Genomic DNA, 24,097 nt, shown 5'->3' with positions numbered 1-24,097 from the left:
GCAGGGAGCAGCCGCCTCGGCGCGGGGGCCGGCCGCAGCCCGGGACGGGCCGGGAAATGGGTCAACTACGGCGCGCGAGCGGCGCGCGGCATGCTGGGACATGTAGTCCGGGGGCGTGGCGACGGCGGGCTCGGCGGAGGCGGCCTGTGGGGCTGCGGCGCGCGCGCGGCCCCGCCCCTTTCCTGCCCCGGGCGGTGGGGCAGCTCCCGCGGGGTGTGCGGGTTTCCGAAGGGCGGGGCGGGCGCAGCCGGGCCGCGCGCCAGGCTCCCTCCCACGCGGAAGTGCGCGGGCGGCGCTCCCTGTTGCACACCCACACACACACGGAAGTTCTCAGGCCAGTCTACCCGCCCGAGCTGCACTTCTCTTAGGGCTTCCTGGTAGTTCTGTTAGGAAACAAGCGCAAAGCGAGCTGCTCCGGCCCGGCTCCTGCACTGAGCCCTCTCTGCCCGTCTCCGACCTGAGTGTTTCTCCGACCTGGACACTCGCTCCTGCCATCTGCCCCTCGCTGTCGCTTCTCCCGTGTTCACTCAGGGGTTCAAGCCTGTTGCGGGGTCTGTTTTCACTTCAAAGGAGCTCCGATCGCCCCTCTCTCCTATGCTGCTTTGTTGACACCTCGTTGAAAAAGTGCTCCGCTGAAGTCGCTTGCCCTTTGTGGTTAATCTTGCAGTAAATCTTTAAAAGTTGCAGATATCCGAGGCTATGTTATGTCGGTCTCCTTTCCCCCACCTTATTCCCGCGCAGTTTTTACTCAATTCAACAACTGTTTGATTACCAGTTATATCTGTCGCTGGGACTATTGAGATAAATGACATTTCCTGTCCTCAAAGGGAAGTTGGCAAGTGTATCATCGACCTCCCGGAGCCTTAGAGCTACGCTGCCCCAAGAAAACAAAGTCCCTTTCTGCTCCCTGGAACTGTCTCAGGTTCCCAGGCACGGCTCCCTTTTCACTTGTCCGGTCCCGTTTCTCCACGGTTCACCTGCAAACGGGCAACAGCGCCAGCCTCCCAAAGGAGCCGGAGTTCCTGCAGCCGGAGTTCCTGCAGCCGTTTCTGTGCAAATGTTACCCCTCCCCAAGCCCCTGAAATGTCACTGTACGTGCAGGCCACAACCATAATGAAAGGAACACATTTGGAAAAGTATATAACAAATGCAAATGAAATTAAGCACTTATTTGGTCTTCATCACAAGTTATTTGTAGTTTTTTTTTTGTTCTGTGGGATGGACTTCTGAAATACCAGATCTGATGGCCATGAAAAAAATGTAAAGATATAGGCTGATGAGTGACATGTCAAGGAAGGACATCCTGTCCCTCTCCCCTGTCGCTTCCCTTCCCATGGCTGCTTGTGGAAAGGGCAGGAAACACATGGTGTCTGCCAATAACAGTGGCAAGCTCTATTCTCCTATAATATTGAATGTTTCTGTTTCATTAATTCACTCTTTATTATAATAAAAGTTTGATACCTGGGCGAATCCCCTGGGTCATAATTATTTTGGCGGTAAGTGTCCTTTGAGATACTGCCCAATCCTCTCATTTTACAGCTCAAGAAACTGAAGTTCAAAGAAGTTGAGACTTGTCCACAATGAGGTTTTTATTCGGTGGCACAGGCAAAACTAGAAACCAGTATTCCTGACTGCTAGTTCACTGGCCTTTTCACTAACGTTGCCTCCTCTCTTATCAGACCTACAACAGTTCCAAGGGGACAATAATGCAACAACGGCATCTTTTTTTTTTTTTTGAAGGATTTAAGTAATCTTAGAGATTTTTAATGTTAAAGGCTATTTTTTCTCTAATAAAAGACATCTGACAATTCATTTAAATAAATTCATAACACACTATTAAATATAATTAAACTAAATGGTAGCTTTTGAGTAACCCATAAATCATCTAGTTTCACACAAAAAAAAGAGAAAGTCAGAAATGAAAGAAGAGCTATTACAACTATTACCACAGAAATTCAAAAGATCATAAGAAACTACTATGAACAATTATCGGTCAAATTGGACAGCCTAGAAGAAATGGATAAATTTCTAGAATCATGCAACCTACCAAGACTGAATCATGAAGAAATAGAGAATCTGAGCAGAGTACTATAAGGAGATTGAATCAGTAATCAGAAAAGTCTAGGACCAGATGGCTTCACTGGTGAATTCGAACAAACATTCAACAAAAAATTAATACCAATCCTCAAACTCTTCCAAAACATAGAAAAGGAGGGAATGCTTCCAAACTCATTTTAGGAGGTCAGCATCACCCTGACTACAACACTAGACAAGGACAACACAGGAAGAGAATATTAGAGGCCAATATCCCTGATGAAAATAGGTGCCAAAACCCTCAACAAAATATTAAAGAAAATTAAACAATACATTAAAAAGATCAAACACTGATCAAGTGGGTTTTGTTCACGGATGCAAGGCAGTTCCACATCCACAAATCAGTCAATGTGATACACCACATTAAGAATCCTATTGATAAAAGCCTAACATGCAAATCGACCGAACAGCAGAACTACCGGTTGGCAGGGGGTGGGGCCAGCGAGCGGGTGGCACCAGGCCAGCCAAGGCAGGTGCCAATGGGCAGAGGGAGAGGGCGGCGGTGGAAGGGTGATGGGGGGCAGGGCTGGCCACTCGCCCAGCGCCATCCATAAATCAGCCCGCTGGTCGCAGAGGGAGGCCAGACTTCGGCTTAAGCCAACAGTCAGACATCCCCCGAGGGCTCCCAGACTGCGAGAGGGTGCAGGCCGGGCTGAGGGAACCCCCCAAGTGCATGAATTTTTGTGCACTGGGCCTCTAATGAAAAATAAAAATCATGATCATCTGAATAGATGCATAAGAAGCATTTGACAAAATTCAACATCCATTTATGATAGCAAAGCAGGTATAAGGGGACATACCTCAACATAATAAAGGCTATATATGACAAGCCCCAAAATAACATTCTACTTGATGGAGAAGAGCTGAAAGCTTTTCCTCTAAGCTCAGAAACAAGATAAGGGTGCCCATTGTTGCTATATTTATTCAATATAGTATTGGAAGTCCTAGCCAGAGCAATTAGGCAAGAAAAGGAAATAAAAGACATCCAAATTGAAAAGAAAGAAGTAAAACTCACTATTTACAGATGACATGATAGTATACATATAAAACCCTGAATACCCCATCAAAAAACTTAGAACTAATAAATGAATTAAGGAATATTACTGGATACAAAATCAATAACAAAAATCTATTGCATTTCTGTACACTAATAATGCACTATCAAAAAGAGGAATTTAGAGAACTATCCCATTTACAATTGCATCAAAAAGAATAAAATATTCAGGGATAAACGTAACCAAGGAGAGACATATATATACTAAAAACTATAAGACATTAAGAAAAGAAATTGAAGAAGACACAAATAAATGGAAAAATATTCTGTGCTCATGGATTGGAAGAATTAATATTGTGCAAATGTCCACACTACCCAAAGCAATCTACGGATTCAATGCAATCTCTATCAAAACCCCAATGACATTTTTCACAGTAATAAAACAAACAATCCTAAAATGTGTATGGAACCACAAAAGACCCTTGAATTTATTTCCTCTTTGTGCTTATCCGTCTGTCACATTTGCTGTATTTAGCATGAATTACACTTCTTTAAGTAAACACTTTATAGCATATAACATATACAGAAAAGCACACAAGTGGTAAGTGAACACCTCACTGAAATATTCAATGTAACCATCACCCAGATCATGAAGCAGAACGTTGCAGGTACCCCAGAAGACCCCTCTCAATGTATTCTCAGACACTACAGCAAAAATGTTTTTTATTTTAAAAAAAATATTCTTAAAAAATGAATAACTAGAAATGACATTTATAACTAGCTAAACCTACATTTTATTCCCCATTCTACAGTTTTCCAAATCTGGAAATCTTGGACAAGTGGTTTTACCTCTTTCTACTGCACTTCCTTCATTTTTAATATGGGAATAATATTTACCTTATAAAGTCACTGTGAAGATTAAATGAGAAGAAATGTGAATCCCGTAGCACAGTTTCTGACATACAGTATATACTGAATGATGGCTTTTATTGTAATAGTTTATTCATATGACTAGCTGAAATAACGTGTAAAATTTAAATACTAGGGGCTCCATAGCTTTACTTTTTGCTTTCTCATTCCCTATTCAGAACTTTAATTCAGCTGAGCTAAAATAATCTTTTTAAAAATTAATGTCTATGCCCAACCATTAAACCTCAGACCTCAAGGTATTGCTGATTTCCTGATTGTTTCATTTTATAATTACTTAAGCCAGTGACACAAAAAAGTGTTTCTTTTCCAAGCGCAGAGAGCAGCTATCAAAATGTTGATTTATATATCAGTGTACCCAGTTTAAAGTGAAAAATTATGAAATACTAATATGTTATTTTGATAATTGGAGTGTTTGCTATTTTTTTTTTATATGTGTGCTTTTTAGGGTGGGGACTATAGTTCTACAAAATGACAAATAATTCATCTGTGTTCTCTTTTTAGTTTTTCATTAAAATGAGTGGCTATTTAAAAAAGAAAAAGAGCCCTGACCGGTTTGGCTCAGTGGATAGAGCGTTGGCCTGCGGACTGAAGGGTCCCAGGTTCCAGGTTCGATTCCGGTCAAGGGCATGTGCCTTGGTTGCAGGCACATCCCCGGTGGGGGGTGTGCAGGAGGCAGATGATTGATGTTTCTCTCTCATCGATGTTTCTGGCTCTCTATCCCTCTCCCTTCATCTCTGTAAAAAAAAATCAATGGAATATGTTTTAAAAAAAAAAAAGAAAATCTGCAAGTTGCATCTCTAAATTGTCAATTTGCATCCATTGGAAATCCTTTAAAAAAAAAAAAACAAAAAGAAAAAGATTCCAGATGACCTATTATTTGGGTCTCTGACTCTTAACTGCTCAAAGAAAAGGATTCAAATTGAATTGGATAGCTCTTTCAGAATTCTGCCAAGACAAAACTAAGAGTAGACAATTTGACTGGTGAGAAGCTAGGATGAATGGAACTTTGGGAAAGAGGAATGTGCAATAGCCCACTGTTTATCACCCTCCTCTACCATCTACCCACTTCCTAATTTCACCTCTCCTTTCTGCCTATGCTGCTTCATGGGGCCAGTCTTTGCTTCTCTGATTCCTCAACCTCCAAACTTACTCCCTAGATTTGAAGTCTGGTAATGACTGGGTTGGGGAAACAGCCAAACACAAGTTGGGAAGTGAAAGAATTCTATTTCTAAATTTTTTCTTGGAATTCAAGAATTAAATCTACATTACAGTCTTGTGAGAGGATGAGAAAATAGCCTCTATCATTTATTATTATTATTATTATTATTATTATTACTAATATTTCCTTTTGAAACTAGAGAGTTGCCTAGTTTTAATTTTAAAATTAAATTTTATTTTACTTAATGCTTTTTAATAAATTCAACTAAACAAAATTTTAATATTCTAGTGGCTAATATTTCAGGATAGCTTTAAAAACATTTAAAATGTTTTTATTGATTTTAAAGAGAGAGGAAAGGAAAGGGATAGAGAGATAGAAACATCAGTGAGAGAAACATCATGGATTGGCTGCTTCCTGCATCCCCCTACTGGGGATAGAGCCCAAAACCCGGGCATGTGCTCTGACTGGGAATGGAACCAGTCACCTCTTGGTTTGTGGGTTGACACTCAACCACTGAGCCACGCCGGCTGGGCAAAAAAATCAGGATAGCTTTAACAAATCTAAATCTCTAACACAGGGGGACACTAAAATGATAATAGAGCTCTGAAGCTTAGTGAGACTTCTCTTGGAATATTGATGGTGAGCAACTTAAGATTCTATTTCGTCTGTAAGCAAAGATAAACTGGTTTTGAACACAGTCCTTTCCTTTCTCCCTATCAACTCCACTCCTTGCTTCTTAACTTTCTCTTTCAAAATTTTAAGTGAATGAAAGCTCTACTCAACAGATTTTCTTGTTCTTTTTTCTTAAAATAACCATGGTGCTCCCATTTCTGAGGCAGGAACTAAATTTCAAACAATTAATGTAATCTCCATTGCATAAAAATAACCGTGTGGTGGGGAGAGAGGGGAACATTTGTATAAGCTGGCTATTCCTGCCAACTATGCAACAGAGACACAGTCGTTTCCATGTGGAACCTTTTCTCAGCAGAAAACACCCAACCTTCTTTTAGGCTTGAACTGCCCAGAATAGCAACCCCCAACTCCTGTCTAATAGTTCTTTAACATAAATTCAGTTCTCAAAATAATTCAAATATGGTACTTTTTAAAATAAACATGGTGGTGGTGGTGGTGGGAAGGGGCGGGGTTGGAATCTGGGCTTTGTGCCAGAAAAGCAAGAAAAACGAATCAGGTTAAGGATGTCCAGCACATTTTTGTTTTAATTCTTGAAGACCTGTGTTTTCTTACTTTTTCAAACAAGATTTAACTTATTTTGCATGTACTACATTTCACTCCCTCTGCTCCGCAGGTCCTCAATATCCTACTGTTTGTTGTCCAATCCGTGTTAATTTTAGCACTTGCCGTTGTTCTCTGTAATGGAAAATTCTACCATTATCCATGTTATCTCCTTCCCCAGATTTCCCCCAGCTGCAGGACATGAAGTAACAAGAGAAGGAGTGGTTTGAACCAGCTCAGAGACACTTTCCCATGAACTCATAATGTGTAACATTATAACCAATGAGTATTTAAAGTTGAGCTAATACATACATTTTCATTTTAGGAGAAAACGATAATTTAAACAATATGGTTTTTAATATATGGCAATAATCAAATTAATGCTGCAACATTTTTATGAGAATGTAATCAGATTAACTGTGAAGCAAGAGTATAAATTAGCTGGAAGGTAGGATAGAGATTTTTAAGCAAAATTCAAACACCTTAGGAAGAAAAGTACACTGTGCATTTGATATCTTGAAAGAAGTCCAATACAGCTAACAATAAAGAACAAGAGGAAAGAACAATTATTTTAATAGCCCGTACTTTCTGAGCATTTACTCAATTAAAATAATGCATTTTAATAATGCATTTATGCCCTTACAACACCCCCACGAGATAAGTAGTAACATTACTTTCATTTGACATATAGGGACAGGACAAATGGCCATCGGTCCAAATGAAATAAAATGAGGAGGTAAATGAAGTAGGCAGGTGCCAGATGATGCAGGGACTTGAGGGTCACCTTAGGAATTAGTCTTTATGGTAAGGTACTTTACCAAAACTAAAGTTTTCAGTGAGGTATCAGATTTGAATTTATAAAGATCATTTCCATTTCTGTGTGGGGAAATACAGTTATAGTTAACACTTCTGAATTGTTTTCTAAAGGTCAGGTACCATGTTAAGGTCCTTTGCAAATATTAACTCATTTAATCCACAGCTACTCTGTAAGATAGGTATTATTATTGCTCCCATTTTACAGATGCAGAAACTAGGCACAAAAGGACAAGTGACTTGCCCAAAGTTACGCAACTTGTAAGTGACAGAGCCAGATTCCACCCCAGGCAAACTGACCCTACCACCCACACTGGCCACTTTGTTATACTGCAACCAAATGTGTTGATTTGGATTAGGATGGTTAAAATGGCTATAACGACACATGGAGGGATTTGATCAGATATTTAGGAAACATGGTGATGCACTAGGATAGTGAAAGCATAAGTTGTAAGAGTCATGGATGAAGCTAGGGCTTACAGATGGCTACCCAAAATAAAGAGTTGCACTGTTTACTGGGAGATTGTGAGTTTAGAAGGTGTTAGATAAGGAGGTGAAGAGTTCCATTGTAAATTAATTGAGTTTGTGGAGCTTCTGAGACAACTAATGGTGGGTAGTCACATATGCAAGTCTGAAGAGGAGAGAGGCCAGGACTCCAGACAACCCTAAGGAAGGAAGGAATCCCTGCTTATTACTTTCTATCATACCATATTTCATACTATTCCTTCATAGTTATGACAAAAAAATATGAAAGGACGAGATTTAAAGAGAGGATAATCCAAGTTAAAAGTTGGAAAACTTAGCCAGGTTGGTGTGGCTCAATGGTTGAGCATGGAGCTATGAACCAGGATGTCATGGTTCAATTCCCGGTCAGGGCACATGTGCAGGTTTCCAGTAGGGCTTGGTTCCTAGTAGGGGGCATGCAGGAGGCAGCCAGTCAATTATTCTCTCTCATCATTGATGTTTCTATCTCTCTCCCTCTTCCTTCCTCTCTGAAATCAATTTAAAAAAATATATTTTTTTAAAGTTGGAAAAGTTAAACAAGCTCACTTAAATTTTCATGGATTCTTTTGACTCACATTAAGTCGGGGGGGGGGGGGCAAACAAGTATATGTGTATGAGAAAAACAATGCTTGAAATGAAAACCCCTGAGTTCTAACAGCAAAAAGAGACAAATAACGTGGATAGGGAACCCAGGCTGTGAATATGGTCTCCTGGGGGAAAACAAACAGTAGTTGGACTGGTCACTTGTGCATGCATGGGTCTCACCTTAGTTTACTGATAGCACCAAAAACTTAGCTCAGGATAATTTTTCTAAATTATGATTAAGACACGCAGTTCCCATTTAGTTAAGTAAAATTCTGTGAACTCCATAAATAATAACTCCATAAGCCCTTAGAATTATAAGTGGGTTTGTAATGATTGGATTGGGTTTAAAAAAGAATCCATCTGATGGAAAGCATTAAGGCAAGACATTTATTTATAGCTGTACTCCAGCCATTTCTGGCTCCAACCTGAAAATTCCAATTAAGAATGAAGAAAATGTGAGGCATAGTAATCCATATGATTAAATGTGTTTTGAAAACTGGGCTAATTGTATCCATCTTTCAGCATTGTTTGAATGAAAAGAAACAAGGGATATCAAGTTCAAGCACAGTGCCTGACACCCAACAGAAATGTCAGTTTTTCTTCAAAGTGATAATCTACAGTATTTTAACTTCTGTGAATTTATAGTGTCACAGCAATTTTATATACATGTAAAAACTATTTAGACTAAATAATATGGTGTGCTAATATTAAAGAATTGGCCAAAGAGTCATTCTCATAACTTAAAAAAAAAAAAGGCAGGATAAGTAGACGTATGTACTTTTCAGATGTACGAAAGATCATAGAATACCTAGTAAATGTTCCTCATTGTATAGATGGGGAAACTGAAGCCCCCAAAGGGTTAGGTTGTCCAAAGTTCTATCCCTGGCTGATGGCAGAACCTATTAGAACAGGAACACTTGATTTCCGAGATTCCTTCTTTCTAATTAAATTGAGAATTCAAATGTACTATATTGGTTAATAAGAATTTGGAAAGCAAATAGAGGGTACTTTATTTCTTATCATGTTAAAACTGCTCAGATTAATCTTCTGAAAGAATCTGTTGGCTAACACAATGCTTCTCCTCTTAGCTTCTTGATACTGGATATTCCTATTCAAGTAAATATGACTCAGGAAAATCTCACAGTTGAGTGATGAAACAAATTTTAAAATATAATTCTTCAAACAAATCTTTTATGGAGATAATCTCAGGAAACTAGAAGTTGTAAATGGTGCAGAAGAGTTTATAGAAAGTATAAAGATGTACTAGTACGGGGGAAGAGAGGAAGAGAAAGAATGAGGGGGGGAAGAAAAATGAAACAATCATTGCTAATACATGACGCAGTCTACTGCAAAGCGGTAAATTATGGAAAAAGCCTGGGAAGTATAAAGAACATCAGAAAATAGCCAAGGCAGAAACAAAAATACATTAAAAATAGGTGACTAAAAAGGGGTTATGTCTAGAAGAAACAATGAATGGGAAAACAGTCCAGCAGTTCCTTAAAATGTTGAACAATTACCATTGAGTAGGCAAATCCACTCCTAGGTATATACCTGAAAGAAATGAAAATATATGTCTAGCCCAAAACTTTTAAACAATTGTTCACAGCAGCATTATTAATAAAAAGCAAACGGTGAAAACAACCCAAATGTTCATTAACTATTGAAAGGATAAAGAAACTGTGGCATTCACACAATGGAACATTATCCAGCCATAAAAAGGGATCAGGTACTGATGTAAGCTATCACATGGATGAACCTTAAAAATTAAGTTAAGTCAAAAAGCCAGTCACAAAAGACCATATATTATATGATTCCATTTATATGAAATGTTCATAATAGGAGAATCAATAGACAGATTAGTGTTAATGTAAGGTAAAGGAGAAATGGAAAGGTTGTGGGGCGATAGCTCAAGGAATGTAACACTGGTAAACTTGATGTTTAAAATTTTCTAAACTCTGTGGCAAACATTGATTTCCTCAATTATATGTTTGATATGGTAAAATCCCATTGCATTGGATACTAGCATAACTATAGTTATGACTAATTCATTTTTGTATGTTCTGCAGCACTATACACAATAGGCACTCAGTAAATATTTGATGAATGAAACTAGACATCATAGCCAGAACTTGAGGCTCTATAATTATGTAACATAACCGAGGCCAAATTTTAGCCATTAAAACAAAAGGCAGAATATTATTCCACACCTGAAATATTTTAATGGATCTTAAGTGAATGTTTTAATTTAGTTAACAACTAAAATATATACAAGCATAATTCCATAATCCTATATAATAAAAGCCTAGGTGGCATCACACGAGATGCCTTCGTGTGACGTTGTCACAAGATGGCCGCCACAAGATGGCCACCATAAGATGGCTGGCAGGGGAGGGCAGTTGGGGATGACCGGGCTGGTAGGGGAGGGCAGTTGGGGGCAACTGGGTCTGCAGGGGAGGGCAGTTGGGGGTGATCGGGCTGGCAAGGGAGGGAAGTTGGGGTGATCGGGCCAGCAGGGGAGCAGTTAGATGTCAATTAGGCCGGCAAGGGAGCGGTTGGGGCAATCAGGCAGGCAGGCAGGCGAGCGGTTAGGAGCCAGCAGTCCCGGATTGTGAGAGGGATGTCTGACTGCTGGTTTAGGCTCGACAGTCGGACATCCCCCAAGGGGTTCCAGATTGGAGAGGGTGCAGGCTGGGCTGAGGGACACCCCCCTCCCGTGCACGAATTTCATGCACCGGGCCTCTAGTCTAATATGAAAATAAAGAGACATATCAGAAAGGTAAGGACATTTTGAGAAATGATAAGAAAATGCGACTTTATTCATAATATGTACACCACAAAACAGACATTTTACATTATTTTGCTAACTTCAAAATTTACATTCTGTTTTTCAATTAAATTTTTCATGACAGATGCTGAGTGCTTGACAATATCAATAGGTAGCCCAGCTACATGATACAATTGTTTTTAGCATTTAAATTTAAAAGACTGACTCAGTGTTTAAAAAATAAATTAAATAATAAAAGAGAAACACTATTAGGAGAAAAATGAAAGTACATTCACCACATAATAAAAAAAAAAAATCACTCCTTCAAAACCAGAAAACAACCTGAGCATTATTTCACTTAACTTACCTAGAAGCATGTAATACCAATGTACAAATAAAGTAAAACCTATAGCCTGGAATGATGCAGTGGCTATCACTAATTAGCTCCTAGTTGAGATGAATGGAATAGAAAATTAAAAAAAACTTGTTTTTAGCTTAATTGTTGGTGCAGAATGTACGGCAGGGGCTGGCTGCCTGGTAGCTGCTTTAGCTTTGCTGGCTTGGCTTGCTCGAACAGCAGTTTCCAAACGTACTTTCAACTCGGGAGCCGCTCCCATTACTGTCTTGAAAGCATGTGGATACAGAGGTCCAATATGCATTAAATTCTGGAGTGCAAACTCATGCAGATCTTTGGAGGCTGCGTTTGCTGAAGCAAAAGCATTTTCATCCAGCAGGTAAGAAATCAAAGTGGGAACTAAAAGAGCAAGTAACTGGACTCCTGCAAATAATAAAGTTAGTCTTAAGATGATCACGAATCTGAAAATTACAGTAAACTTCATTTTTAAAACTAGGCACAGTAGTTTGAATTATAATAAAATATAAGTAAACATGCAAAACCTACTTTAGACCTCAATAATAACTCACACTTAATATTAATATTTACTAAATGCCCAAGTTATGCCAGGACTGGAAACCAGGCCTGTTAAGACTGTACATTTTACATATATAGTTACTTTTCACCTTTAGTTTATCTTTAGTAAACATTTACCATTTACCTTTGGGTTTTGCATAGCATTAGCCTTAGATTTAGTTTTACTGTTGCAATAATCTGTGTCTAATATCAAATAAGATTTATATATGTATATATATACATATATATACATATACATATATTTACATATACATACACACACACACACACACAGATGATCTTCATTTTAGACTAGTGGCTTTTATAAGAAAATACTTACTGTTCTGTTCTTCCCCAAGAGCAACCAATGTTTCAAGAACTTTGATTCCTTCTTGAACAGCTAAAAGTTCTGTGTTACTGGCTGGTCTGTTTCTTTCAACAGCTTTTAGCTTTTCAACTACTATTGGAGCTAATGAATGGATGTAGGGAGTTGAAAGGGCACGATTGGAATGTTGAAAGACTGAGAGGAGAAGCTGGTAACATTTGGCTTGAACCTATATAAGAAAATCATTGTATTACTTAACATGTGTGATAGTTCTTATTTACTGTACAATCACATTGCATCTTTTTTTTTTTTTAATCCTCACCCGAGGACACTTTTTTTTTAGAGATAGAGGGAAGAAGAGAGAAAGAGAGTGAAACATCAATGTGAGAGAGAAACATCGATTGGTTGCCTCTTGTACTTGCCCTGACCAGGGAATCAAACCCACAACCTTATGGTGTAGGGGATGATGCTCCAACCAACTGGGCCACCTGGCTAGGGCACGTTGCATCTTAATATATACTGAAAAGATGTGACAGTGCAGAATGAAAATAGAAATGCAGGACAAATTAATGCCATTTTTTACTTACAGAAATGAAGTAGAATAAAGAAACTTCTAATATGCTAACTAAATAAAAGTAACTGAAAATAAATTAATCAAATAAATATTACTTATAGTCTAATTGCCAAATTACCATGCTTATATAATTTGTATATTTCCATAGTTTGGAAGAAGCTAGTAACCAGAAATTTTAATTTCTGCTTTTAATTCTTCTTTATTTTACAATTGTCCCTCCTACATTAACCTATTTAACAAGAAGGCTAATAACTGAATGACGTCAAACAAAGCTATAAAAATATATTGCTCAGACACCTCAAATCCATTTGAATTCCCTGGAAATGACTGCTTATGCCAATTTAAGTTTCTAGGCCTGGGAAGTAAGGTCTCAATGGCTCCATTTTAGATTAGAAAGACTTTAGATTAATTAAAAAAAAAAAAAAGGAAGAAAGGAAGGTCCATTAACATCTGGGACAAACAGTGGAATCAAACTGTTTCAGCACTTTGCTTGAAGAGAAGTTGCCAAACCTTGCTGGAAATAAATACCCAGGGGATGTTTTAAAAATACAGATCTCTGATTCAGGAACATAGCAGTAAGTCTAGGATCATGTTACTAAACTGATTTTTTTGGATGTGTAGCAGGTTTGAGAAACATTAGTTTAGACTTTAACATTGTGAAACAATAAAACTTATTTTCTGGAAAAACTAAAGTTTCCAATTGGTTCATTAAAACATGTAATAAAATAAATTTATCTTTTAATGCCCTTGGTATCATTAAGTAAACAGTGAAAAATATAATCATAGATTCATGTAGTTTTTACCAGTATAAGCCAGGGTTAACCAAATATTTTAAATATTGGAGAATTTTTGCATATGTAAATAAATATAAATATAAGTCCTCCTAGTGTCTGAACCTACTGATCTTTTTGAGTTTTTCTGTTTAAAAGCTATAGAGCAAATACTAAGGTTTTTCATTTGCTAGATCGTACATTTTCATGAATCAACCTGAACTTTTCCTGATGAAGTGGAAAATTTACCTCTATGCTTGTGTTTTTCTTAAATTTATTTTTATTGTTGAAAGTATTACAGATGTCCCCTTTTTTATTGTTTTTTATTCCCACTGACCCCTCCACCCCTCTATGCTTGTTTTAAGTACAACTTACCCATGGGTCACATGAGTTTAACGCGTTTTTGAACCTGTTCATGCAGCCATTCTGTAATGACTGGACTCCTATTATTTCACTACTAGCAGACCACAGGAAGAGCGCTATTGCCGTGAGCATGCTTACTTCATCAGGCATAGGCATGGAATCCTCTGAAACAGATGAATAATGAAATATAGAAAAATATGAAAAGAAAGCAATGTGCTGTTTCTCAAATGTTTTGGAATTTCCATCTTGAACAATAACCTCTCTCCCCCCAACAACATTTATAGCAGTGTGTGCCTTAATTCTAATATAGTCCAGAAATAACTTTATGAGTACAACTCATCTATTATTGAGGAAATAGTGGATATTTTATTAGAAGTTCTATATTTAAGTTTTTTCCTTGTTTTTCTGGATGGTACAATAGTGATTGAAAAAAATTCAGGCATAAATCCTAAGAAGAACTCTAATAGGGAAAGCTTATTTACATATGAAAGATAACATGAAAATATAAAATTATTTAAAAGTCATTTAACTTTTTTTGAGTTTAGATTAATCAAACATTTCCAAACCTCTCTCCTTCCGACAAAGTAAATGATTCTGATAAGATATTCTGAGTAATTTAAAAATCCAGAGTAGACTTTTCTTAGTGGTATCACCTTCCTATAAATTCTACACAACCATAAACAAAAAAATCTTGCACAATTTCCTAAAGACATTACTCTTAGAATTTTAAAGAATTTCTTACTATTTCAATAATTTATTCAGGAATAAATATAACTGAATAAAAATATAGTAAGTAATTAAAAATACAGGAAATATGTCTTGTTATTCTAAAGAACAACACTACTAAACATCCTATATAATAAAAGGGTAATATGCAAATTGACCCTAATGGTAGAATGACCCAAATGACTGCTGGACCAGTCACTAAGAGGCACACTGACCACCTCTTGGTTTCTTTCCCCGGCCGGCAGGCTTTGATTGCCTGATGGCCACCAATGGCGGGCGCAGGGCCGGCGAACAGGCGGGAACAGCCGACCTCCTGGTCCCTTCCCCTGGCCGTCAGGCACTGATCACCTGATGGTGAACGGGGAACTGGGGGTGGATGGCGGCGGGGGGTGGAGCTGGCTGCAGGCAGCTGGGGAAGATGGCCCTGATCACAGGCCAGGCCTAGGGACTGTACCTGTGCACGAATTTTGTGCGCTGGGCCTCTAGTATAAAATAAGAAGTGTAAACTATTTTGTTATCACCACTTCTTCCACAGCTGAACTTATCAACATTCTATATATGTGAATTTGGGTTAATTGGGCAACTGCTAATATGCAACCATAATTTTTATCAGAATTATGAATGTATACATTTGACATGCTAACATTATTTCATAATGAGGGTACAATACAATAGTTGAGACGTTCACTAACTTAATATAAAGAAAAAAAGGAATGTAAAATTCAAAGGATTCAGCCAATTTACAATAACCTTAGCAATAAATGTTAAGAACCTGAGAATTCTAGAGTTGGAATATTACTCTAGGTGAAATGAGAAAAATATATAACTCAGAGTTTGGAACACTGAAAGCAATTTTTTCTTTATCAGCAAAGTATCATTTTGTTTTTAAATTGTGACTAGAGTAACAGGGATAATACAAGATGAGCCTGCTATATTTTTGAGCCAGAAAGTAAGGAAGTGCTTAGGAAATAATAAGGTCATGTCACACCTCCCAACATGGATTTAAGTTTTAAGACAAGGACATTTAGAGTCAATATCTAGAAAAGGGTACGAAAGTTCGTATCTGAAAGATGTGACTAAAACACCTCTCTGAGCTGATTCAGTGTTATACAGCACTTTTCTCACAAGTGCATTCAATTAATTAATTATAAGGAAACAGATAGGCTATAGATTAAAATTTTTAAGTCTGATTAGGTTACCTGGTTGCGAATATTCCAGAATGCATGCAAGAGTGCTACGAATGAGGGCTGTCCACTGTTTTTGAGTATCCTCAGTTTTGGCCATTGAAAGTGTCACGATATTTTTAATCCCTTGAAGAGCTGCACTAACTGGTGGAGGAACCTGATTATCTGCAGACTTTATTGCTGTGTCTTTCAATATTCTTGCAATTAAAAACAGAATTGTGGGCAGGATTGTCATACATCCTGAAATGAAAATCATCAGGTTACTTTATCACTATTTCAGTTCCCATATTATAACTGTTTCAATTTTTTATACTTTTTACAATTGATTGTGGTTCAATATTACTTCTTTTCCTTGTTTTTATTCAAAATTTATTGCATTACTATTACTATAGTTCAATGTTTCAAACAAAAACAATAAATGTAGGCGCTCTCCCTCCAAGGAGCACACCTGTGCCTTTCCCTGTCCCTTCCCCCTCCTACCCCCACCTCCCAGGCACCTTACCATTAGCTTTCTCACTCCCAAGCTCCAAGGGCCCTTCCTTTAACTCTGTATCTTGTTTCTTAAGCCCATTTCTTCTGGGAATTACTTCCTCTACCTCTGTAATTTACCCAATAAATGTTCTCTGATGTTATTAAAGAAAGGAAGGGAGGGAGGGAGGGAGGAGGGAGGAGAGAGGGAGGGAGGGAGGAAGGAAGGAGGCAAATTATTTCAAAGAAGACAGAATTATATTTTCCTTCGTTTTCCAACTAGCCTTGTTTTTATTACTTCTAATATTGTATCTATATAGTATGCCATGCCCTTCATAATGAAAAGAGAAAGGAAGATAGGAAAACACTAACATATACATACTTTTAGAAATATTTGAGGAACTTGTTGAATCCTGTAGCAATTCTAGATGTGTAATCAATTTTCAGTGTACTAAAGTCAGCCTAACCAAGCTAGGTAAATGATAAACAGACTATATGGGTAAGCAAAGAAGAAATGACAGAATCCTGGAATTTGCAGCTGGAAGAGCTTCAAGGTCATGAATTCAACCTCCCACTTAGTGGAAGATTCTCGTGACCACTCTCCCATTCTGTCGTCTGCCTGCAAAGCCCTGCAAAGCTCTAATGATGGAGAAACCATTACTTTCACACCTGTGGGCTTTTGTTAAGCTGGAATTTACCTTTGTGTCTCCTGATACGATTTCTACTTTCTAAACAGGGAAGTCTGCTTTTCCACTCAGCAGTTCTCTAGGTATCTGCAGATAGCTACTAACTTTTCAGCTAGTTTCTTTAGTTACTTCATAGACTTGATTGTCACTCTCCTCTTTTTCTCTTATATCGATGTTTTTCTCTTATATCGAAGTTTCTTTCTCTCTCTCTCTCTTCATTTCTAAAATCAATAACTGACATTCTTTAGTTTGTCAGTGTTGCTCAAGGGTGGCAACCAGATCAGAAACTAAAGGGGTCAGTAATTTCAACTTGCGTCTATCTGCTAATATTCAATGTCTTCCCTCAAAGGGTGGTTCTATCTCTTTGTTGAAGTTTGTCTGAAATATATCTGAAAAGAGCATCTTGGGTTTTAGGTTTTTAAAAATCCTTATAGGCTCCTAAAGATAAACAAATCCTTAAAAAAAAAAACCCTTCTCCTTTTACACTTGAGATTTAAGAGGAAAATAAGTCATAATAGTGCTTAAAATCAAAAGCAAGCCATCTCTGTCTACCGTAATTAGTGCATTTTTCAAATGGTGATCAATACTGTACCAGCAGGTGAACAAAGGGACGGTAAGTCAGAGAGTATGGTGACTATGGCTGCCACCAAACGCGCACTTTCTTCTGACAGTCGAGTCTTAGAGGCTATGTGACTTGGGGAGTCTGACATCTTGGTACTGAGATGTGGCATGTGCCGTACTAAAATAAACATCAGCAGCTCCATCGTTGCAAACACAAGAGATTTCCCAGGAATAAGACCACCGCTGTCACCTCCTTCTCCTAGCACAGGACAGGACTCTTTTTCCATGTCATCTTCATCTTGGGTGAAAGAAAATTTGGTGAAATTTCCAGCAAACACCCCACACAAAACAAATAGTAGCTGAAACAATGCAATAAATATATTTGAGAAATTCTTTCAAAAGAACTTATAACTGAATGTCTAACTGATATAACATGCTTTTCTCAGAATAATTCTTATTGGAATTCTGTTCATTGACATCTCCTTTTAAATAAAGGACAATCCATTTTTTAGTTAGAAAAATTTTATTAGGTACTTTTATTAGAAATGTATTTCATAATACGAGTAGCACATAATATAAATTCAACCCTATGAAGCTGACAATTTTGAAGGTGAAAAATAGTTAACAGAAATTTCATTTGGTTCTTTTTAATGAAAGCAAAGTCAATTGCAAAGCTTCTCAATGTCTGATTAACTTTTTTTATTAAAAAATATTCCTGGCGCCCTGGCCGGGTGGCTCAGTTGGTTGGAGCACTGTCCCGTATACCAAAAGGTTGTGGGTTCGATTCCTGGTCAGGGTACATACCTAGGTTGTGGGTTCGATCCCCGGTCAGGGTGCATACATGAGGCAACTGAAGGATGTTTTTCTCTTATATCAAAGTTTCTTTCTCTCTCTCTCTCTCTTCATTTCTAAAATCAATAAAAATACACATCCTCGGGTGAGGATAAAAACAAAACAAAAACCCACAAAACTTCCTGGCATTAATGTTTTAAAAATTAAAGTGCAATCTACATCAAAGTTAGTGCAATTTCTAGTGCTTACTTAGACTGTTTCTTTTTTCTTGCAAGTAATCCTGAGCAGCTCTTACTATCTGTTGTACAACTCCAGTAACCAGCAGCTGGACTGATGGTGGATTGCAGGTCAGTAAGAGGCGGTGCAAAACACTCAGCAACTCAACACCAATCAGCTATTATAAATTAATACAGATACATTTAATTAATTTTAATTTCAAAGGATAAATTTATATTATTGAAATCTAAGAAAATATACATGTAAAAATAAAGAAATACGGTAGCTAAAATGAACATATAGGATGCTAATAAAAACACTATCACAATTTTGAGAAATGGTCACATTTTATGCCAACATATTTTCAGTCAATAAACTACTTTGTTATTTATATGTTTAAATAATTATTATATTAAAAAATGATCACTCTCCCATTTCTTTCCTTGCTTGAACTAAGCAGTATTGCCTGAGTCCAGTGACTCTACAGTTTATGATTTTTAATCTAAACTGAGCCCCCAAGAGGTGTCTACCAGAGATTCCAGGCACTTCAGGTAGTTCCTCTCCATTTCATCTCAGCAGCTACAAATAATCACCACTCACTTTAAGCCCCTTACTCACACCTTCCACATCAAACCCATCCCATAACATGGATAAAGTCCTCTAAATGTTTCATAAACAAATTAGAAAAAGTCAATTATTGAACTGTTGAGATAAGTACTTGAACCAGTGCAAAAAATTTGCATTAAGTGAGAGATAAAACTTCCTCAAACATTTAAAAGTAGCATAATTCATTTAACAGTCTTATAAATTACTTCAGTCCTTTATCAGTAGAATCATAAACTGGGACTAAGGTCATTCCTTAAATTTCTAGTTTTATTTGTCTGTTGATGAACAAATCAAAGAAGGTATAGTGACTGTCTCTAGTCTAGTTGTGCCTGGTCCCCCCACATTCAGTATGAGATCTTAGATAAAGCCAAAGCCCTGAGTAATCTATATATATGTAAAAGGCTAAGTGACCGACCATCCATCCGTCCAGCCTGTACATATGATGTGCATTGGCAATCTTATATAATAAAAGGCTAATATGCAAATTGTCCCCTTAGGAGTTTGACCAACTGGGAGTTCGACCATTAGCTATGACGTGTGCTGATCACCAGAGGGCGGCGTGGAATGAAGGAAGGCCTTGGCCAACAGCTGGCAGCCAGGGGAAGGAAAGGCCCGGCCGGCAGCCAGAAGCTGGGGGGGAAGAAAGGCCCCGTTCGACCCTGATCACTGGCCAGGCCTAGGGACCCTACCCGTGCATGAATTTCGTGCACTAGGCCTCTAGTTTAAAAATTAATGTGATACATATAAAGCTCTTGCTGGTGCCAATCGAGACAGAGTAGGAATATTCCTACCTGAACCCGTTTTCGGACATGGTCAGTTATATGTTGCTTTCTCTCCAGTTCAAAGAGCATGTGATGTTAAAGTTGTAAATACTTCATCACAAGGGAAATTAGTCAAGCACTCTGAAAGTGTTTTTACTCTTAATATAGTATACAGGGAGATATTAGAATAAGTTTAATCAATTTATCAGTCATTGTTTTTATCAATATTTTTTATATCATGTTTTTGTTTTTATATCATGTCTTTGTTATTGTTTTATCATGTTGTTATTGTTTATTTACTAATCAATTTATATATTATTTTCATATACATTTTACTAATTTTCTTTCATCTCTGACACTTCTATTATAGGGAAAGGGTGAATAGCGATATTAAAATATTTCTTCTAATTAATTTCCTTTCAATGTGCACGAATCCGTGCATGGAGCCACTAGTTACTATATAATATTTCATATGTGAGAAAATTATCTTAAGATAAATATGGTGAAAACAAAGCATACAATTAATGATCTATTATAGAAATAGGCTGTACCTGATCTTCTGCAATATGGGTCCGGGCATAAGGAGAATCTAGCAAGGTATGTAAGGCCTGTAGACAAGCTGTAACATGTTCAGTAGGCTCCTCAGGTCTAGGGGAACAAAGGAACTGTATACTCACACCTGCAATGTACAAAATGAAAGCATTTGTCAATATAAAATACAATTACTTTGACACCAATTTTTTTTCTCTATATCTATTATTTTTACAAATTACTTTAAAATATATGTATTTTTTATTTAAGAGAGGAAGGGAGAGGGAGAGGGAGAGAGAGATAGAAACATTAATGATGATGCCCTAGCTGGTTTGGCTCAGTGGATACAGCATTTGCCTGTAGACTGAAGGGTCCTGGGCTTGATTCCGGTCAAGGGCACATGCCCAAGTATGGGGCTCGATCCCTAGTAGGGGGCATGCAGGAGGCAGCCAGTCAATGATTCTCTCTCATTACTAATGTTTCTAACTCTCTCTTCCTCTCTGAAATCAATTTAAAAAAACAAAAAAAACAAAAAACCTATATATAAAAAAAGAAAAACAATTAAAAAAAAAGAGAAACGTTAATGATGAGTGAGAATCATTGATCGGCTGCCTCCTGCACACCCCACACTGGGGATCCAGCCTACAACCAAGGTATACGCCCTGACCGGGAATCAAACCATGACCTCCTTGTTCACAGGTCGATGCTCAACCACTGAGCCACACTGGTGGGCTTACAAATTACTTTTTAATATATATTTATTAATGCCTTAGAGTTCAAAATCGTTTTCAAAATAAGCAACCAAACTAACAGATTGTAGCTTTGCCAAAATTAGGTTAATAATCAAATTGGAGGGGGGGAATTCGAACGTCATCAGATTGATTTAGAAAATATTCTTTTTTTTTTGTTTCTAGGGCATTTAAAAATAATACATTAAGAATAATTTTATGATAACTTATAAAATTACTTTTCATTAAATGGTTTCCAAAATTTTTTTTAAAAATATATTTTATTGATTTTTTACAGAGAGGAAGGGAGAGAGATAGAGAGTTAGAAACATCGATGAGAGAGAAACATCGATCAGCTGCCTCCTGCACATCTCCTACTGGGAATGTGCCCGCAACCCAGGTACATGCCCTTGACTGGAATCGAACCTGGGACCTTTCAGTCTGCAGGCCGATGCTCTATCCACTGAGCCAAACCGGTTTCGGCCAAAAATTTTTATACCTACAAAGTTTTTAAGAGGTACGATGGATATCATGGACAACTGCTCTTAATTTGATAAGGGCGAGGTCATTGTTTTGGAAGACTGTCATATTTTCATTTATAAGATCTACTGACAAATTCTATAATTTCACATTACCAATTGTGTTCCTTTTTCCCTCCTAGAAAAATATAAAATGGCTAAGAGCTTCAATAGAATGTATGACATCAATGAAACAATTCTAAATTAAGATTTATTCCAATTTACTTTAACTTTGCATTTTATTATTTCCTCAAGGAACAATTTGTTAAGTGCCAAGTGAAAAAAATATGTTATTGGAAAAAAAGTTTATTTTGCTTCTTGAAAATTATTCAATATTGCTCTGTTACTAAACAAGATGGCTAAAATTTTTAGAGTACTTTTTAACAATTAAATTTTTAGATTAAAAATTCAGCTAACAACTTAGAAAATGTGCTTAAAATCCTCCTTTCCTTCTCTGAACTGCTATGTAAAACTTTTCATAGCTTTAAAATGAAAGATATAAAGGATTCCAGAATATCCCACACTAAAACAAGCCTCTTTGCCATATTAATTATTTTGAGCTGAAGGTACTTGAGAAATAGCAGGTGTAGAAAGAGCTCTCTGACCTCTTTGTACTCCAAAGCAGGTCATAGAGTCTACTGATAAAGGTGCCTCCCGGTATCAGGAAAAGAACATTCTTATCACCAGACAGTGGGAATCTATGTCAAAATAGACCCATGTAAGTAAACCTACTAAATCAACCCTTATATTCCATTAGTTTCTCCCATATATCTCCTAGTCACTGTCCCACAGTTTACTGCCCCTGGCCCAAACCCCTTTAATTTGTCACAGCTCCACAATTTATTGCTCTTTGTGCAAAATGGTAGACAAGATTTTGGGCCTAACAGCTACTTCAGTTCTTCATTTTCATTCTAAAGACTTCTGTGTACATGTAAAAATATTATATAACTTTGTATGCTTTCCTCCTGTTAACCTGTTTTATTGTGGGTTTAATTCTTGGACCAGCCACAGAACCTAAGAGTGTAGAAGGAAGTTTTTCCCCCTACAGATAAATTTTCAGAGTGATACATCTTGAAGTACATAAACATGATTCACCTACCTAAAATCAGATGCATCCTGTCTTTGTTAATTTCTGGTAAAGACTTAGCACTAGGCATTGCTCCTGATGCTTGGTTTAAATTGACGGACGCAGGACGTTTTTGTAAACCAGATACGGCAGCTGCTTCTGCTGACTCTGAACATGTAAATCCTGTGCTGTTTAACCAAAGGGCCACTGCATGGAGAATTGGGGCCCAGGAATTCCGGTAGTGAAGTCTAGCTGTATCAATGGTCTCGGGAGTATAAAATGCTCCACCTATGAAACAATCAAATCAATCAAAAACATTACTTGTATTCTAATTGTTCACTCACTTATGTACAACTAACTAAAAATACTCATTGCATACTGTCTTAGTCCATTCAGCCGACTGTAACAAAATACCACAGATTGGGTGGTTTATATCAACAAAAGCTTATTTCTCATAGTTCTGGAGACTCGAAGTCTGAGACCAGGGTGCCAGCATGGTTCACTGAGGGCCCTCTTCCTGATTCACCTTTTTGCTGGGTTCTCACATGCTGGAAGGGGCTATGGAGCATTGGGGGGGAGGGGTCTCTTCCTTTGAGGGGGTCTCTTTATATGGACACTAATCCTATTGATGAGGGTTCCACTCTCACAACATAAGCACCACCTCCTAATACCCTTACAATGGAGGTAAGGTTTTAGCAAGGAATTCTGAGGAGACATAAACATTCAGACCACAGCACATACAAAAGAGCATCCCTACCCTGTGGCCACAGGCTTCCTCTTCATTGTTGCCAGAGACACATAAAACCCTTATCACCTTCTCTTTTTGTCATAGCCAGGGAACTATGTTGCTTCTTTCTTTTTTCCTTTCTTCTGCCATTCTTCCCTGTACCTGTTTTCAGTACCAAACTGAGGACTTCCTCGCCTGTCCTTGCACACGTACACTGACCAGCTCAGCAATATACTTCATCATGTTTTTGCATAATTACTTGTTATGCATAGTTATTTAGAATACCCTAACTCATAGTTAGCACTATGATAGTGAGAACATTTTTGCTTTGGCTAACAAGTAAGTTTAATGCTCTATATGAATTCACAAATTCAATATGGCGAACATGCTCTAAGTGAGAGAATGCCAAGCTGAAGTTCACAGAAATATAAGATGTTATTATAACTGTTGCTTAGCCTCCACCAATTCCATTTTGTTTAATTACTACTCAGAATTCCATAAAAGCATAA

At 37.6% G+C, this 24,097-nt stretch overlaps 1 protein-coding gene and 1 long non-coding RNA gene across 2 annotated transcripts in view; one reads left to right on the top strand and one right to left on the bottom strand.

Moving 5' to 3' along the window:
• The window catches only part of LOC106695023, a 3,913-nt gene extending 2,448 nt beyond the window's left edge, over positions 1-1,465 (top strand). The window contains exon 2 of the long non-coding RNA XR_001346114.2: positions 571-1,465. This is a non-coding gene — a long non-coding RNA (uncharacterized LOC106695023). The remainder of the gene's footprint in view (positions 1-570) is intronic.
• A 9,628-nt stretch (positions 1,466-11,093) lies between these two features.
• Positions 11,094-24,097, bottom strand: part of HEATR5B (HEAT repeat containing 5B) — a 71,831-nt gene continuing 58,827 nt past the window's right edge. The window contains exons 28-35 of the mRNA XM_006083455.3: positions 22,895-23,149; positions 20,570-20,697; positions 18,685-18,829; positions 17,675-17,941; positions 15,944-16,168; positions 14,031-14,182; positions 12,327-12,540; positions 11,094-11,854 (exon numbers count right to left, since the gene is read on the bottom strand). Of these exons, the coding sequence (XP_006083517.1) occupies positions 11,550-11,854; positions 12,327-12,540; positions 14,031-14,182; positions 15,944-16,168; positions 17,675-17,941; positions 18,685-18,829; positions 20,570-20,697; positions 22,895-23,149 (1,691 nt within the window). The 3' untranslated portion in view covers positions 11,094-11,549. The remainder of the gene's footprint in view (positions 11,855-12,326; positions 12,541-14,030; positions 14,183-15,943; positions 16,169-17,674; positions 17,942-18,684; positions 18,830-20,569; positions 20,698-22,894; positions 23,150-24,097) is intronic.

Source organism: Myotis lucifugus, unplaced genomic scaffold, assembly GCF_000147115.1.
Source record: "Myotis lucifugus unplaced genomic scaffold, Myoluc2.0 scaffold_6, whole genome shotgun sequence".
NCBI lineage: Eukaryota > Metazoa > Chordata > Mammalia > Chiroptera > Vespertilionidae > Myotis > Myotis lucifugus.
This window is presented reverse-complemented; position numbering and strand designations above follow the sequence as displayed.